The sequence below is a fragment of the Peromyscus californicus genome, unplaced genomic scaffold (genome assembly GCF_007827085.1).
Source record: "Peromyscus californicus insignis strain IS unplaced genomic scaffold, ASM782708v3 Scaffold_11__1_contigs__length_118956290, whole genome shotgun sequence".
Taxonomy (NCBI): domain Eukaryota; kingdom Metazoa; phylum Chordata; class Mammalia; order Rodentia; family Cricetidae; genus Peromyscus; species Peromyscus californicus.
Genome location: NW_026294402.1, coordinates 52,705,267 through 52,723,267, shown reverse-complemented (window position 1 = coordinate 52,723,267; position 18,001 = coordinate 52,705,267). Strand labels below are relative to the sequence as shown.

Below are 18,001 nucleotides of genomic sequence, written 5' to 3'. Positions count from 1 at the left end.
TTTTCTCACTGCTGGAACTCTCTCGCTGCTGAGGCAGGTGCTGCTTTCACCAGCTTGTCTCTAGAGGTGAGCAAGCGAGGCTATTTGTCAGGCTTCTTCTGAGGAGTTGGGCTCTGTGGTCCCTGAGGTATCTTCTTACCCTGTCAGGAAACTGAAGTGGTGCCTGGGTACCAGCAACCCAAGGTCAGAAGCAAGTGCCCTCATGGAGGGTTTGGAGAGAACTACTTGTCCCAGTGAACAATCTGATTGGGACCAAGAAGCTTACAACCGAGGCAGGTTGTTAGGCCCAGGGTCCCTGGTCACTTCTGACTTTCTTGTTACCTGATTTTACAGCCCAGTGAAGTGCAGAGGACCCAGGCTCAGGCCCTGAGGCTGTCTAAGACCCCACCTGTGGCTGTGGTGCAGTCAGTGCCTGGAGCCCACCCTGTGCCAGTATATGCTTTCTCTATGAAAGAAGGCTCCACCTATCGAGAGGTAAGTCCCCCTACCCAGCCCCGCCTCATCGGAAAGGCTCAGACTCCAACCAGCATTGAGGCATAGCCGGATGAGAATCGGGGGCCTTCCTGAGGTCTTTATTTGCTCAGCATGGACTCTGTAGTCTCCATTGCTCTGGGATGCTCCCCCAGGAAGTTCCCAATAAGCTTGAGCCAGTCTCAGCCCAGCTGGGAGGCTGAGACGGCCAAAGCTGTGAGGCCAACAGAGATGTTGTTGGTCAGCGGTCATGACCAGTGTGCATGGCAACCCGAGAGAGCTTCCTGTTTGCAGAGACATGGTCAGCCTGGCCAAAGGAACAGGAGAAAAACCATGCCACAAGCCCCTGGCACACAGCTCAGGGTCCTCAGCCCAGCAACCCTAGAGACACCTGAGTCACCCCGTAACTCCCCACTGTGCAGGAGGTCTCTCAGACAATCACCCCCATGAAGAGGAAGTGCTGCCATAGCGATTGCCGCAGGAAGATCATCAAGATGGAGTCCACAGAGGAGGATGAGAACAGGTTGATCTCTAGCTCCCCTGAGCAGCCCAGGCCCAGCACTTCCAGGGCCATCTCTCCTCCCCATCTGGATGGGCCATCCAGCCCTGAGAGCCCCATCCGAGAAAAGGAGACCCCCCCGCCCACCAGCAACCATGTTACCAGCGACACAGAGAAAACAGGTAAGGAGATTAGGCAAGCTGGCACTTGGGTAAGACCCTCATGCTGTCCTCAGATATCTGGAACACCCCCAGCCCCCACCCCACATTCTGATCCCACCTAGGCGCTCAAAGCCACCAGGATTCCCATGCACACATTGCTCTGAGCTGCCATTGAGTATGGTGGGGGTAGTTTACACTATACTTTGCTGTGATTCCAGTGTGGGACACCTGAGGGGCTATGCCCTAGTTCTGACTCCTTTCCTCCAAAACTCGGCCAGTGCCAAGCACTATTACTTGGAGGTATATACACTCTATCTCCTCCTGATGCACACAGGACAGGGCATCTGCCACCCTCAGTCCATTGGCTTACAAGAACTCTCCTGGGTCTCTCACCCTAGCCAGTGGATATCTCAGGAAGGATTTAATGCCACCACCCCTTCTCCATTTCAGAAGAGCGAATTGTGGTGATCAGCAGCTCGGAAGACTCAGATACCGAGAATCTGGTGAGTAACTCGGAGTTCGGCCTAGGACTCCTGCCTCCCCTCATTTAAGGCCCCAAAGGCTGCAGCCACAGCAAGAGCCCACACTCTGGGGCTCATCTGGCACCTGGGGAACTTTCTAGTGAGGCAGTCAAAGCCTAAACTGTACCAAGGAGAGTTTGCAAGTACCAGCTGCATGCTTATTACACCCTAGCCCCCTCACTGCACCAGGCAAGAATGCCTCTGAAATGCTTGCTAGACTGCGTCCTCCAGGGCCTGGCTGTCCTCTGGAATATCCAAAGCCCTTGTCTAGAACTTCCTTATATATTTTCTATCTGCTAAGTTCTCCATGAGGAGAACTGAACAAGAGTGCGTTCTCTGGTTAAACACTGAACCAGGTGTAGTAGTTTCTGCCTTTAATCCCAGAATTTTGGGAGGCAGAGGCAGGTATGGATCCCTGTGAATTGAAGGCTGGCCTGGTCCATGTAGTGAGTTCCAGGACACCCAGGGATATGTAGAGAGATCCTGTCTGAAAAACAAACAAACAAAACAATGACAAAATCAATCAATGAAGGCTAGTGATGGATAGAATGTGTCCATGGGTAACAAATAATGGGCAGGAGTGACTTATTTACTTTTCTATTGCTGGGAAGAGACACCATGACAAAGGCATCTTATAGTAGAAAGAGTCAGGCAGGTGTGGTGCTGGAGCAGTCATTGAGAGCTCACATCTGATCCACAAGCACAAATTACAGAGAGCGCTACTGACTGGAATGACAAGGGCTTTTGAAACCTCAAAGCCCATTCCCAGTAACACACCTCCTCCAACAAGGCCACACCTCTTAATCCTTCCCAAACAGTTCCACCAACTGGGGTCCAAGTATTCAAACATTTGAGCTTATGGGGAACATTCTCATTCAAACCACCACAGGAGCTACATGCAAGATTTTACTTCGTATTAGAAAACTTCTTTAAAGGCATCTTATAGTGAAATCAGTGACTCTTCTGTACCTGGAGGTATGTTATTAGAAGCTAGACTCTTAAGCGTCCGGGGGAAACAGAGCCTGAGTAGGGAGAAAGGTTAGATCAGGGGTCCCCAAGGTTCTTTCCAGCCACAGTCTGAGATTCTGTATTGGAAAATATACAGAGCCACCGGATACCACTGCAACACTCTCTTCGCCAACCCACTCCTCCCTGCTGAGCACCCGAAGAGCCTCCCACCCACATTGGACCTCCCACTCCAGCAGGGCCTGCAGTCTACCTCAAGGCACCTGCCAGCCACCAGCTTGGTCTTCCCATCATCCCACTGAGCAAGCTGCCGGCTCTGACACCGAGTCTTCCGGCCAGCCTACCACTTGCCAGAAGCATCCTGCTGTCCTCTGTCAGATCTGCATTTTCTCACACAAAGCAAGGAGAGCCACCTGCCTTCATCACACCCTTGGTAGCCTATATCCCCCGGTGATATTATGCCCCGACACAGGCCTCCTCTGGTAGCTCAGGCCACCACCCCTGCCACCATAGGGCTTCCCAGGCATCCTGTTGATGGCCTACCTACAGAGGGGCATCAGCACACTCTGCTGGATGCACAGAGCCTTCGGGGGCTCTCCCGCCCCCCCCCCCCCCGATTTTCACCAGTGGCTTTGCAACTTAGTTTTTCACCCTTGCTTCTCAGCCTAATGCTTTTTCCATGGGTAGTACACAGGTAGCAGGTTCCCCCAGAGATTCTAACAAAGCCACCGCGGAGAATCCCCAAGTTCAAGGCCTCCCTTGAAGTCTTTGAAATTTCATTACCACCCCCTTAGCCACCCAAGAGGCCTCATCCCTACCAGTCCAGGCCTAGGCCCTCTATCAGACAGGCCTCTGAGAACCTGAGTTCTTCCCTCCTCCGTGGCTGCTTGCCACCCCATGACACTGTCTGCAGTCTTGTGGCCAGATACCCCTGCCGATGCATGCAGAGACTATCCATCCCAAGGCCTGGCAGGTGTGACTGCTCAATAAATACTTGTTAAATGATCTCCGTTGTGAACCCTTATTCCACAGCCATCAGATCCCGGGTAGGATCTTTCCTGGAGGCCTGTTTGTCTTCTATCCTGCATGGAACCTAGCTCCTCTCTGGGGGAGAACATGGCTCTCTTCCTTCCACACTTATGAGCGTCCAAAGTGGGAAGCAGGACAAGGCCTGTACAGCTCATCACCTGGTGGCTTTGAGGTGGCTCTTAGGGCGTAACTAACCTTATCTCCCCAGTCTGTCTCGGACACCTGCCCACCTCCCCTCTCATGGAGGGACGATAGGACCATTTGCCCCCCCCACATTTCTTCTCCCCCCTCATGTCTTGCTTTCTTCCTGGTTGATTTCAATACCCGCCATCTGTCCTACGCTCCTTGGTCTCCGAAGGATCTTCGGCCAGCCACTTCAGCTGCCCAGCAGTGACATGGCCACACTGCGTTCCTTGACACCACCTCTGAATGGACTGTCCTGACTCAGACCACCGCCTCATGTTCCTCCAGCCCTCAAACCTGCCATCACCTCCCTCCAGCTGAGATGTTTCAATCATTCTCTCTTGGAGACTTGCTGGCAGAAACAACCACAGATTCAGGGCCCTGTTGACTCTCTGCTGCCCCCTGGAGACAAGCTGGAGAAAAGCCACACAGGAAGGCAAAGAGCAAAGGACTTCTGGTCACACCCTCCTGCTTTCATTTGGCTCCCTAGGGACACTTCTCTGGGCCTCCTCCTGGTTTTCCCCTCTTACCTGTTGACTGTACCTTTTGCTCCTGGGAGGAAACAGAAACCCTTTGGACAGTGTGGGAATCGTGGGCATCTGCTACCTAATTACAGATTTGCCTGTTGCTGCCCTTCTGCCTGGAAGTTGGCTTGCCTCTAAGACCCACACCTGTGTCCTGGCCCAGCTAGCCCAGCTAGCCCAGCCCCTGCCCTGTGGGAAGCCTCATTCTACCTCATGCTCATCGGCCTGTGTCTTTTGATTCATCCGCTGCCTTCTGGCCAGTCTCTCTCTGTCCACTCCCTGCTTCTCCCTTGGCCTGTGCTTCACACCGCTCCTCATCTCACGTTCCGAACCTCCCCACCCTGCCTGCAAACCCTACCCGTCAGCACCAGGGGAGGCCCAGGCCTCTCAGCACGGTGGTCCCAGACGGCCCATGGCATTCGTGACTGGGTTGGCCTCTTCCCAGAAGTCTGTTTTCTCTTTGCATCTCTGGGCGCTCCATTCTAGGCCTCCTTGCTCTTGCAAAGGTTAGCATTCTGGCATTGACTCGGGGCATTCTTTCCACTATACTCTGTGCAGCCCACTCTGACCAGTTGTTGTCCAGAGAGAGCTGATGCCCACACTTGCTCCTGCCTGCCACACCAGAATGTCAGGGCCTTCCGCCAGCTCTGCCTAGATGTCCCCCTATGTACCTCACACATTCTCTTTCTCTCCTCTCACGCTATCACTCTGCCATCTGCCTAGGTACACAAGCTGAGAGCCCAGGAGACCCCTTTTAATTATTTCTCACCTCCAGCCAAAATTTGATCCTTGCCTTTCCATGGCTTGTATTCTTCTGGTACCTGGACATTTCTTTCTAGCTCATCGTCTTTGATAAAGTTCAAGCTACTGCCGGTGGATGGAGGTGGGAACCTAGGAAGAAGGAACAGTGGAGAGAAGTAACCCAGCAGTTTCCCTGGACAGAGTGCAGGGTTCAGCTCAGCAGATGCCACAAGCAGCGTAGCAGATGGGAAGAGGAAGAGGGGATCCAACTCCACCATCATTGGGGGTACCAGGGCCACCAAGGGAGATATACATTTCAGGTTAGGAAGAGGCGACCAGGGAGAAGGCATTGCTCACTGCAGAGCAGGCCTGGGGAGCAGAAGAGAAGAGTCCACTGCTTTTGTGTATATATGTAAAAACTAACCATTACAGGAGTCCCCAACTTACAAAATAAACTAGATCCTCCCATGCATTTTGCTCTCACCTTCTAGGACCCTCCCAAACCCCTGAGGCACTACAGCATACCTTCCCACAAATCCCCACTCTGCAGCTTGGAGGGAGGACAGTGTTCCAGGCTACCCAGCCACATATCCTCGCTGTGGGGCCTTTGTTCTGCCTTGCAGTGAGGGGCTGTTCTATAGTATTGGCCTGTTGAAGTGGCACCTTTTCCTAGTGAGCCAGTTGGGGTAGGCCTAGCTTGACCTGCAGCTCTGTCTGAGGGGGAGAGACTAAACAAGGCGGAATGCATTGGAAGAGCTCGGTCACAGTTTTGGAGCAGAAAGCAAGTCCTAGTCTCTTGTAGAGTCCATGGGATGAGAACTGTTGCTTAAACCCTGGAAAGGTGGGCGAGTCCTGCACTTAGCCAGGGCCACTGTTTGAGGAGTCACAGCAGAAGAGGTAGGTGTTCTCACCCATATTTGTGGCAGATGATGAGACACCTTGGCAGCAGAAGGACCAGGCAGGAAGGGGTCCAGCTAAGGGAGCAGCCTGTGATAGACGCAGCAATGATGGCTGGCAGAGGAAGGGAGGCCCATGGACAGCAGCCGGTGCAGAGATGCAGTCATGATACTGATGCGCACTCATATCAGAGAACAGGAGTCGGGTGCTTGGCTGAGAAGGTGGGAAGGGTTTGCCTAAGAGCAGAGCTGCCTGGAGAAGGGTCGTAGCAGTCAGGTAGGTGGCCTGGACTCCATGTATCTTCGTTGTGCCTCCAAGGCCTTCAAGACTGCAAGAGCTAGGAGTTGGTGCCTGCAAACCCCAGAGATGCCTGAGTCTTGCTAAACTGAGCCCAGGTGTAGCTGGAGCTTTAGTGCTGAGAAAGTTCCTCAGGATCACAATTCTCACTGAGCATTGATGGAAGGTACTAGATGGCTCCTCGAAGCTGAATGCTGGCTTCCCAAAGGATTTGGCTTGTGTCTGTTCAGTTGGTGATCAAACATGGAATGAACCCTTATGTAGTCCAGGGGTTCTCAAGCCTGGCTGTGCACGGAGGAGTTTAAGCAATTGCAGATTGTTGTGTACCACCCCTGCAGATTCTAATTGAATCCTTCCCTGTGCAGCCTGGACTTCCAGAGCTTTTTATGCCACTCAGGCCTGGCCAAAGTCAAGCACCACTGATTTGGGGGATTCACTTAAGCATCTGGGTGAGAGGAATGCTCATCTGTTTTAAAGAAAGTGACATTTACACAGTGGCTGTGATACAGGAGGGACAGGAAAGGCCGGCTCTTGCCTCTGTCAGGGAACAGGGGGAGGAGAGCTTATAGTCCACAGTGGCACTTAAGCCCTCATCCCGTCCCTTGGGCTCTCCTCATCACTCCACAGTTTCTCAGAGTACTTTGCCCTTCCCTTTGCTGTTCTCACCCCTGGGCCGACCTCTATTTTCTCAACCCTATTCCCTTCTGCCTCCACTTCCCTTTCCCCCACCAGCATCTCTCTGTCTGTCTGTCTGTCTACTGTCCTTCACACCCTGTCCTGGTTTTTGGACTAAGATGGAGGAGAGAGGGCTGTGGGCGTGACCAGAGGCTCCCTTGCTGAGCCAGGAGGGAAAGACTCCAGTGCCAGATGCTCTGTGGCCTCCCTGTAGGCTCTCCTTTAGAAACATCTTGCTTAAATGGTCCACTCGTGCTAGGCTGGTTTGGGAGGTAAGAGAAAAAGAAAATCAGGAGTTTACAGATGCCTAGCTCAAGTAGACCGTGTTCCAGTGAGACCGGCCTCCGCCATCCTGCATAGCAGTTCTCAGAGATGGGGCAGGAAGGCCTGTGTCCAGGCTAAAAGACAGACCCAGCCTTTCCTCTCTCTGGTTGAGGCGCAGAGAAAAGGGAAGAGGCGTCTTGTTAATGAGACACTCACAGGTTCCCTCAGAGAAGGCAGATATAGAAATGAGGCTTCCTGCCATGTGGTGTGAAGATGAAGGCGCTAACCGGAAGGTCCAGTTGTGTGGCACTCCAGATGTCCTGCTCTGGAAAATTGCCTTCGAGGCCTTGAAGGGACATCGTCAGAAGGACGTGGAAGTCATTGCCGGGAGTCAGGTGGAAGCACCTGGGGCCACAAAGGGGCTTTTGAAGTGACATTTGAAGCTAGAAGAAGACCCAGGAAGATGAAGCTCGTCTGTCATGTCAGTGGTAGCAGAACGGACTGGGCGAGTGAGCCTGCTCTTCAGTGGCTGGCAAGAGTGAACGTTCCCAGACTGGGGAAGGCCATGGCCAGGGTGGCTCAGCTCCCCTCTGCCCCCCAGTCCACATGGGAGGATAGACACTGGGGCCTACAGACAGAAACCCCAAGTAGAGGAACAGACCCCGGAAGCCACAGACAGAAAATGACCGGATTCTTCCACGGGGAAGAGGACTGAGTCTACTGCTCTCGGCTAGTAACTAGGAGAATGCCTCCAGAAAGGTCCTCACAGGGAAGGCAAGCCATGTGGGGTCTCTGGGTGCAAGGCAGGCTGGGAAGAAGTTGGGGTGCCCAGCACAGGACTGCAAAATGTAAGTTGAGTGAAAAGCGGCCTTCTATAGGAAAGCCCAGCCCTGGCTAGCTTTCTAGTGAGCAATATGACTTCTCTTGGCTGAAGGTTTGTGGAAAGCAAGTGTTTCAGAAAGGTGGGTGGTAAACACCATGACCAAAAAATGACTTGGGCAGGAAAGGGTTTATTTCAGGATACAGCTTGTGGTCTATCATCAGGGAAGTCAGGGCAGGAACTCACGGCAGCAACTGATGCAGAATCCATGCAGGAGTGCTACTTACTGGCTTACTCCTCTTGGCTTGCTCAGTCTGCTTTCTTATACACCTCAGGACCACCTGCCCAGGGGGTGGCACCACCCACAGTGGGCTTTGCCCTCCCATATCAATCACTAATTAAGAAAGTGCCCCACAGGTTGCCTAAGCGCAATCTTATGGAGGCATTTCCCCAACCGTAGTTCCCCCTTCTCAGATAACTCTAGCTTGGGTCAAGTTAACAAAAACAACAACCACCAGGACAGCAGTTGTGCTAGCTGTCTATCAGCTGGAGGCCACAGTGAACTGAGTCCTCAGCCCCAGGTGCTGACTCCATTGACTACCAGAGCAGTCTGTAAGAAGACAGACCTGGAGCCTTATATGGGCTCTGTCCCAGAGACACTGGCCCTGACTAGTGTCCAAACATGGCATTCCTAGGACACTAACCATCTGTGCCGTTAAGTGACTTTGTATATTGTCCTCAGAGACTCTATCCTATCTGTAGCCCCAGCTCCTTGGGAAAATCTCAGAGGTAGAAAGAGCTCTTCCCATCCTTGCGGCCAGGTGTTCCAGCAAGGACAACCTTGATGCTGGGGAGCCGAACCTCATAGCAAACCTGCCGTGGGTCCCGGAAGGCTCCTCTGTGCAGCTGAGGTACGGATGTGGAGAGCTGAAGTCTCCAGGATCTGAGGCTCTCAGCTGCTCCCTCCCAGACCCTCTCCCAGCCAGGGAATGTGTGTCCACCTAGACGTGGACTCCAAGAGGCCAAGCAGCCCTTTCCTTCCCGATACTACAAGACCCCATGGGACAGTCTGGTTTTGAGGAAAGCCAGACTCCTCCCCCTCCCCAAGAATCACCTGGGATCTCGGATGAAGCTCCTATCTCCTGTTCCTGTTTGTGCCTTTTGTTTCTTTTGAGTCTGCTCGGAGATGAACTTAGGAGCACATGTCTCAGGCCTTGCACACCAAGCTGTTGGCCCCTTCCCTGAGCCTCCACAAGCAGGCATAGCTTGTCCCACCCACCCCACCCCATCTCACACTTTCACAATCTTGTGTCAACACTGTTCATAGGTTCATATCCCTTATGCATGCCTCCCCACACCTGTGCATACTCATGCTCACCTGTATGGTCTTACCCATTCACACATCCCTTCCTAAGGTGTGTGCCCTGGCTCACATGTGTGACCCGTTTCACACCTGCACACGCATTTGTGCATCCCCACTAATCTACCCTCTGGTGCACAAAGACGCTCCGACTGTGCCAGCTTGGTGACATTCCTACATCTTCCTGTGTGTGTGTGCATACTTGCTCCAGAGCGCAGACTCGTCTCTCCTGGACCTCCAGGCCTCTGAACTCCTGACCTATTGGCTTTTTTTGTGTTGCAGCCTTCCCACGAGCTGGAAGATAGCAGCAGTGAGTCCAGTGGCCTCCAGCTGGAGGGCCCCAATTCCCTCAGGGCATTGGACGAGAGCCTCGCTGACCCCCAAGCAGAAGACAGGCCCCTGGTTTTCTTTGACCTCAAGATTGACAATGAAAGTGGGTTCCCCAAGAGCTACATCGTCTCTTTTTATTTTAGTCTCTGAGTCCCCAGGAAGAGTTCAGGTAGAGACACCTGTAAGGCTCCAGCAGCTCTTAGCACTGGCGGGCCCTGGCAGCCAGGTGGACAGAGGACCCTGACCCCACCTGGGATGCCTGGTGTTGCCATGTCGGCCTGAAGTGGAACCTGAGCATGGGAGGGAGACCTGTAACGCCACAGGTTCATTTCTGACAAGACAGAGAGGCTGGGAACAGTGTGTGAGCTCATGGCTGGCAAGTAATCCGCACTTGACCTTTGGCTTTGAGCGCACATTTCCCAAAACAGGGTCCACCCCACAAATGGATACACAGGGAGGCCTGCAGAACCTAGGACGCAGAGAGTTGTGACTCCTCCTCCTGGAAGACCCTTTTCTTCCTCGATGTCATCCTTGTCCTGGTCCCTCAGCTCTGACCCTTTGCCATGGCCAACCAGTTATGGGCCCTGCCATTGGGGCTAGCCTACCAGCCAGAAGCATCGGGTATTTGTGTAGCACAAAAAAGCCATCTGTAGGCTTCAGGAGGAGACTCTGGGCCATACCTTTATAGGGTACATAGGCCATTTCTACTGTCTGCAGCCCTGGGCTGTGATCCAGCTGGGACTGATGGGGTTGGAGGTAGGAGCAGGAGATTAGAAGGCCCAGAAGAAACATTCTGGGGGTCTCTGGAGGAGGTAGAGGCTGAGAAAATACAAAAGGGGAAGAGTTCTTAGGGTTGGGCAAACTCTAGGGCAGGAGGGATAGGGAGAGCCATCTTCCCGACAAGTGAGCCCCCTGACCCCTCTCCCATCAGAGCCAGGCAAGAGCTACTCATGGAGGATATTTCGTTTCTGCCAGCAGGCCTTAAGGTGGGCTCTCTAGATAGTGAGTCAGCAGCCTGACCCCTTGCACCCACCCCAGTGCCTCCTGAACCGTGGAAGCTCACCCTGCCCTTCTTTCCTGCCTAGCCCAGAAAATTAGCCAACTGGCAGCCGTGAATCGGGAAAGCAAGTTCCGAGTGCTCATCCAGCCCGGGGCCTTCAGTGTCTACTCTAAGGCCGTCTCCCTGGAGGTCGGACTGCAGCACTTCCTCCGCTTCCTCACCTCCATGCACCGTCCCATCTTGGCCTGCTCTAAGCTGTGGGGGCCTGGCCTCCCCATCTTCTTCAAGGCCCTGGAGGATATTGACAAGCTGTGGGAATTCCAGGACGCCATCTCCGGTTTCCTGGCTGTGTTGCCTCTCATCCAGGAACGCATCCCCGGTGCCAGCAGCTTCAAACTCAGAAACCTGGCCAAGACCTACCTGGCAAGAAACATGAGTGAGCAGAGTGCCCTGGCGGCCGTGCTGGCCATGCGAGACTTGTGCTGTCTCCTAGAGATCTCTCCAGGACCACAGCTGGTCCAGCATGTCTACCCCTTCAGTAACTTGCAGTGTTTCGCCTCCCTGCAGCCCCTAGTTCAGGCAAGTGTGCTGCCCCTGCCTGAGGCCCGCCTCTTGGCTCTTCACAACGTGAGCTTCCTAGAATTGATGACGGCATACCGCAGCAACCGGCAAGAGGGCCTGAAACAGTATGGCCACTATCTGAGCCTGCAGACCTCATCGGCTTCCGTCCAACTTACTCAATACCTTCAGGCTCTGAGCACCTACCTAGAAGGACTGTTGGAAAGGCATGCCCCGGCCAGGTCAGAAGGCAGCTCTACTCCTCTCTCTCGCCAGAGCTTGGCCAAAAAGGCCTCCCAGCAGAGCTGAAAGGAAGGGCTTAGCTGGTGGCCACAGAAGGAGGGGCATCCCTGAGCCGGGCCCCACCCTTCACCACATTCCCGGGTAATGGTCTCCCATACGGAACTGTTACTTAGTTCAGAATAGGTGCCCTTTATCTGGGACCAAACGCTCTTTCTCTAAAATTCCCGCAGCAGACACCAAAGGCACGGCAGACCTAGCCCCTCCCTTTAGAAGAAGACTTGAGTAAAGAAGGCATGGCCTCTGGGCGCTCTGATTGGTTTTCACATGGCCCCAGTCACCTCACCTACCACTACCACGGGTGGTCTTGCAGCTCTTCCCTAATGCTCAGTGTCCCAAGCGATCTGCTGATAGACCCCACAGATAACACCCTAAGGCAGAGGTTCTCAACCTGTGGGTTGCCACCATTGGAAAACACGTATTTATGATGGTCTTAGGAACCCCCAACCATAACTGTAATTTTGCCCCCGAGCAGTGTCTCAATTCCTAAGACCATCGGAAATACACGGTTTCCCATGATGGCGACCCACAGGTTGAGAACCACTGCTCTAAGGTAATGCTTATCACTATACCAGCAGCCCCATGGGCACCCAAAGTGCCTTTCAAACCAAACTGCCCTTCATGAATTTGGGTTCTCCCAGCTCCCACTGTCCAGAGGCCAACTGTGTTCACTTTTTTTTTTTTTTTTTAAAAGCACTTTCATTCCAAAGGGGCCTTCTAGCAGCAGAGAGAGGTAGAAGCTGTTGCTCCATCCATTTGTAACCCTGTTTCTACAGACTGACCCTTCCAACTTGGTTCTTAGTTCATCAGGCCACCTAACCCCTCCTTGCACTCAGCCCTTCCAAGGGACACCCAGTGGGGCACTTGCGTCGAGAGCTTGGGAAGGTGAACCTGTGGGCTTTACTCGAGGTCCCTAGAATCAGGCCTTCTGGAGTAGGGCCTGCAGCATTAACAGGTTCTCCAGGTGATGCCGTATGCTCAGTTCTGAGCATCACTGCTGTCACAGGCCACCTCCCCCTCAAAGAGAAGTAGAGAAAGCCCCTGGGCTGTGTTTATTGAATATGATTAGGAAAAGACCAGAGCTCCAGTGTTCTGTGAAGTGGGTTCTGGTTCTGGCTGACTTGCATTATTAACTCAGAGTCCCCAGCCAGCTCAGTCATTGTGGGCTTTCAGGCATGGACAGCAGCTTGCTGGAGCAGCAGATAAGCATCCTCACCCTTGGACCCTAGCTCTCATGCCAAGCCTTTGGTCCCCAACCTTGTGATCATCTTGAAGGTCAGCTGTCTCCTGTGGTTAGCTGAACTGCGGCTGGTGTTGTCCACATTCTCACCCTGACCCATTCCCCGCTTCCTGCTCCCAGGGTATTTCCCAGGTAGCCCAGAGGTCCAGTCTTGACAGGTTGGTGGTCTCCACTTTCATGTGGAGACCCATCCTACGGGTGTCCTGATGTTCTAAGGCATTCTACAGAAGCTCATTCCTACCACAGTGAGGCTGGACCCTGACAGCCAACCATTAGAGCTCTGGTTCTGGGTGGGGTGAGGACGGGAAAGGAAAAGAGGCTGAGACCCTAGCCTGGCTGTACAGGGCAAGGCGGTACTGGGGCCATGTGTCATACCTCGTCCTCAGCCTATCCCTGAAGGAAACAGGGCCCACTGAGTCTCAGCCCCACCAGACCGCTGTCTTCAGTTGCAGCAGATCATGGATTTATGACCGAGGAAAGAAGGAAAGCCCTGCCCTAGCTGCTGTTACAGCCCTTAGTAAATATGTGATTTTTTTTTTCCAAGACAGTGTTTCTCTGTGTAGCTCTGGCTGTCCTGGAACTCGCTCTGTAGACTAGGCTGGCCTCAAACTCACAGAGATCCACCTGTCCCTACCCCCCAAGTGCTGGGATTAAAGTTGTGCACCACCACTGCCTGGTAGATATGTGAATCTTGAAATCTTGAAATCACAAACTCTACTCAGCCTTCCTTTCCTAGAGGGGCCATCAAGCCCCCTCCTTCATGGAGACAAGAGGCTCTCCCAAGCATGGGTGAGCAGGAAATTGCCCAACTTGACTCTGGGGGAAGTCTTTCCGAGTCTGGCAGAGCTGAGCATCCCCTTGTTCAGAGCTAAAGGCATTAAGGACATGAATCCTCTACTTCAAGTAGGGAGAAGCAGGTGGACTTTCCTCAGAATGATTCCCAAAGGTCAGAGGCACCAACTTTGATAATTACCTCCTAGAGCGAGGTGGGGGCCAAAGACATGCATGTGCTTTGCTTCTGGGGCCTCTCCTCGTTTCAAGTTCCTGGAGCAGGCAATAAAATCCTATAAACTGGAATTGAGGGGCAGCGTAGGACATGGGCAGTGTGTTCATACAGTGTCTTTGATATCCTGGATGGAACTTAACGTAGAACGTCTGAGGCTTCGGTGCACACCACTCTAGTGCTCCTTGGCTGGATGAACAGCCAGGTGACAGGCTTATTCAACAACATCATCATTATACCCACTTGCTGCCCCAGCTGCCCAAGTTCCACTCCTAGAGTTTTAGTCTCTCAGTTTGACCCTTTGACCAAAAAATTATCAAAGTTTAAATATGCTGTATGTGCTACATTTTAAAATTCTGTCAAGATCTGCCCTACCACCACCAGCAGCAACAACCAAGACCTTATTGGGCTACAAGTTTGGGCACTGGAATTCAGTTCTCGGTAGCCTGTGGCCCTGATCTGGTACTGTTGATGCCCTGGTTCCCAGGCAGCTCCTTTATAAATGAGATAATATGTATTAAATTTTTACATCATGAGATCTTTGCTAGAATCAATGAGAAGATCAGCTTTCTGATGTTAGGGTCTTATTTCACACGCACACAAACACACGCGCGCGCGCGCGCACACACACACACACACACACACACACACACACACACACACAAATAAGATGAGACTTACCACTTTATAAGAAAACCAACAGCAAATCTTAGCAAAGTGATACTATTAATACACACTGTGTTGGGGGAGGGGGGCCTAGGTCTCTGGGAGCCGATAAGAGTCAGGCGCCACCTTGTAGCCTCTAAGCAGTAGTTGGCTCTGTGTTCATGACACACCCAGTGGGAGAAGGACCTGGAATAGAGAGCAGGCTTCCTGAAGCTACTTCGATCATCTCCGCCTCAGCCCCTCTTTGGGGAACCAAAGGCTAGCTAGCTCATACCCTTGTGAATGTTTCTTGAAAGTCTGCTTTGGCCCGGCCCCAACCATGTTTCTCCAACCTGCACAAAACACCCAAATGCTACCCAGGTGCCTGCTGTTCTGCCACCCTGGACCCTACTCCACCCTACCTTCAATGCCTAAACTTGGTCTAGCCCCTCTCAGCAGCCCCTTAGATCTGAGACTCCCTGCCCACCACACACCAGGGTTGTCCAGCTCCTCTGAATTCAGCATTCCTGTTTCACATTGTGTCTTTATTCTCCATCAAGAGAGTGGAACAGCTAGTTAGTGTAGTGTGTGGTACACTGACCGTTAGGTCAGGACGCTGAACCAGCCCAGGAAGAAGAGGAGCCAAGCTGCACCACTCCCAGATTCTGTCAGCAGAGGGCGCCACAGCCCACCGCCTGGCCAGAGGTTGCTGTTGGGCGGACCATTGTGCACAGCACTCCTGGGGTTGGTATCCTAGACTTAAACTATACCAACCCTTGGTAGTGTGCTGTGTATTCTTCTAGGACTACAGGAGACAGCTTTAGGCAGCTGACCCACGGAAAACAATTTTTCAAATGTTGAGCTTTTTATATGTGAACACATCAGAAACAATATTGCCAGTCTTGCTGATTTCTGAGGTAACCGTCACTCAGAATAACACTAACATGGAATTCTTTAAAGGTCTACTTATCATCAATACTAAGTAACTATAAACCCAGCAGGGACACAGGCAAGGCAAGCCTGTGAATGTGGAAGCGTGTGGTCTCAGTTTGGGAAACATTGGATAATCGGTGAGATTAGGATGAAGACCATGGGAGAGTGAGAGCCGAGCCAGGTTAGCGGGTGTGAGTTCAGCTAGCTGTAGATCAGACGAAGGTTCACATTTGGAATGAGGTTTGGGAATCCAGTTAGCAGCAGAGTTGATCTGTGTGATTTTAGCAACCAAGAAGTCCTTGGAGCTTCGGAGAAACACCTGCTACCATGGCACCCCAGTGCATGCTGGATCCCTTCCTGGGATCATCTTTTAGAAGCGATTAGATGGGCCTCTACTGCAGCTCACTGAACCCCAGTGGGGCCAAGTCCCACCAATCATGGGAGGGACCCAGGCATGTGCAGATCTCACTAGGGGCGGGAGCCCAGGACATCCAGGTGTGTAGTCTCCCAGCTTTCATAGCAGGAGGGAGACTGCGCGCCGGACACACCTTAGCCACGGAGCACACGTAGCTGTAGCTTCTTTGCCTCCTTCCATCTACATTACACCTTTGTCTTCATCCTGTCAGTGAACACCGGGAACAGCAAGGCCAATATCTTGTTCAAGATCGGCTCTCTTGCATATGGCAGAAGTAGAATTGACCCTCACAGGGAGCCCAAGCCCAGACCAGCATCATTTGTAACCCCCCCACCCCCCGCAAAGGCTACCTGTCTCCTTTAGTGGCTTCCTGATTGTCCAATCTCAGGTGATGAGAAGTACAGGTCCTCTGAAGCTCCTGTCTCCTTCAACCTTCTGGTCCCAATGCTCAAGTTTATCCTAATTTTAATTTTTAAAAATTTTAGGGCAGTGTCTCTCAACCTCTTTCTGTTTCATTACTGCCACCCCCTAAGGAATCTCTTAAGATAATTTTTGGCCTATTTTCACGTCCCTGCAGCTGAAGTTTGAATGCACATTGTGCTGTGCCTTCTCTAGGACCTTTCAGATTGGCGACCTCCAAAAGGAGTGTTTTCTTTCATAGACAGCTGCACTCAGGGAGAGCAGCTAGCTGTTTGGACAGTCAGAAATCACAGGGAGGATTTCTGTAAGGCTGTCAGCCGTCCACCAGGGACCAGTTTCCCTCCCCTGTTAAGGGTGTGCAGTTTCTGGAGAGGCCCCATCTCCAGTTACAGCGCAGGTAAGAAGTGGTCATGGGAGTGCCGAGCCTTCTGTGGGGGTGGAGACATCTGGAGAGAAGTGAAAGAAGAGATGGGTGAGAGCTCTAGGGCACATTCCACCTCTAGGACACATTCCCCCTCAGCAAATTCCTACACAAGGGCCATGCTGAGCCTGGGGCTCAGGGAATGGTAGGCAGGACTACCCTTTGCTTTTGTGACTGAATCCATGTGTCAGCTCCAGACCCACTGGGCCTAAGTGAAGAAGATGACTGTGGAGAGGTCTAAAATGTCCACTCATTCTCCCCATCATTTTCTCTCTCTCTCTCTCTCTCTCTCTCTCTCTCTCTCTCTCTCTCTCTCTCTCTCTCTCTCACACACACACACACACACACACACACACACACACACACACACACACACACACAGAGTTTGGAAGTCCCTATCCAACTGTACAAAATGTGTTTGTTGTCAAATGAGGGGAAAAAATTCCTTCAGTCTTGGCTCAAGGAACTTCCTTAAACTCAGCTCAAAGGAATTCTCTCCAAGACCATCTGCCTGGAGTACAATGCAGTTCATACATGTTATAAATATCCCCTACCCGATAGCCAGGCTGCTTACAAAAGCCAGCTAGCTAACCACAAAAAAATTTCCAAAACCCAGTCAGTCAGACCAGTGTGGTAAGACCAGTACGAAATGGAGTCGTCTGTCTGATTGTCTAAAACTGTGCTCCTTGTATGCAAATTAAGGGTGATAAGAAGTACTGCATAACTCCTAAGGATTAAACAAATGCTAACCTTTAGTGAATCAGCACCACAACACAATGAGACACCCACCTCCCTCCTCAATAGAGAAGCCTGCATGCTGACTCCCAGAACAGGCTTTTGCCCCCCCACCCCCCCTTTCCACTCCTTTAGCCCCTCTCTTCCCTCCTTATTGCCCCCTCTTTCCTGATCCCAGTCCATTTAGAATCTAGGTGGTTCTATCCCCACTTTTCCAAGTCCCCTCGACAATGTCCTCTACCCTGATGGGGTCACCCCCTTGGTGGCAGGCTGAAGGGATTTATAGCAGTCCTCGCCTCCCTCTGGCCCCCACCTGGCTAGTAGACAGCCATCTGCAGGAAGGTCACTTTCTCACAGTGCTGGCAGACTTGTGGGTTGGATGGAGCCCCGCCCCCTCACACACATCAGAGCTAATAAATACATCCAGTTTGCAGCTGGGTCTGGAGATAAGGACCAAGGGAGATGAGGCACACATGCTCGCCCGATAGCTACACACGAGCTCCCCCTTCCCAGCCCTTTGCTGTCTTCCCAGCAGAGCTTATTTGGGGCATTCGAGAGTGGGCTGTGCCTGGGGGCTGCATTGTCTCCTGGGG

General features: G+C 52.4%; 1 protein-coding gene across 8 annotated transcripts in view; it reads left to right on the top strand.

Annotated features, from left to right (window-relative positions):
* The window catches only part of Pml (PML nuclear body scaffold), a 48,803-nt gene that overhangs the window by 20,585 nt on the left and 10,217 nt on the right, over positions 1 to 18,001 (top strand). The window contains exons 5-10 of one of the 8 annotated variants that reach the window (XM_052762009.1): positions 334 to 474; positions 894 to 1,152; positions 1,582 to 1,634; positions 8,811 to 8,959; positions 9,691 to 9,841; positions 10,829 to 14,375. In XM_052762009.1, coding sequence (XP_052617969.1) covers positions 334 to 474; positions 894 to 1,152; positions 1,582 to 1,634; positions 8,811 to 8,959; positions 9,691 to 9,841; positions 10,829 to 11,605 — 1,530 coding nt within the window. In that variant the 3' untranslated portion in view covers positions 11,606 to 14,375. Of the gene's footprint in view, positions 1 to 333; positions 475 to 893; positions 1,153 to 1,581; positions 1,635 to 2,757; positions 3,625 to 8,810; positions 8,960 to 9,690; positions 9,842 to 10,823; positions 14,376 to 18,001 lie in introns of those variants that run through there. The other 7 variants (XM_052762025.1, XR_008223095.1, XM_052762016.1 and 4 more) reach the window with 7 other exon arrangements.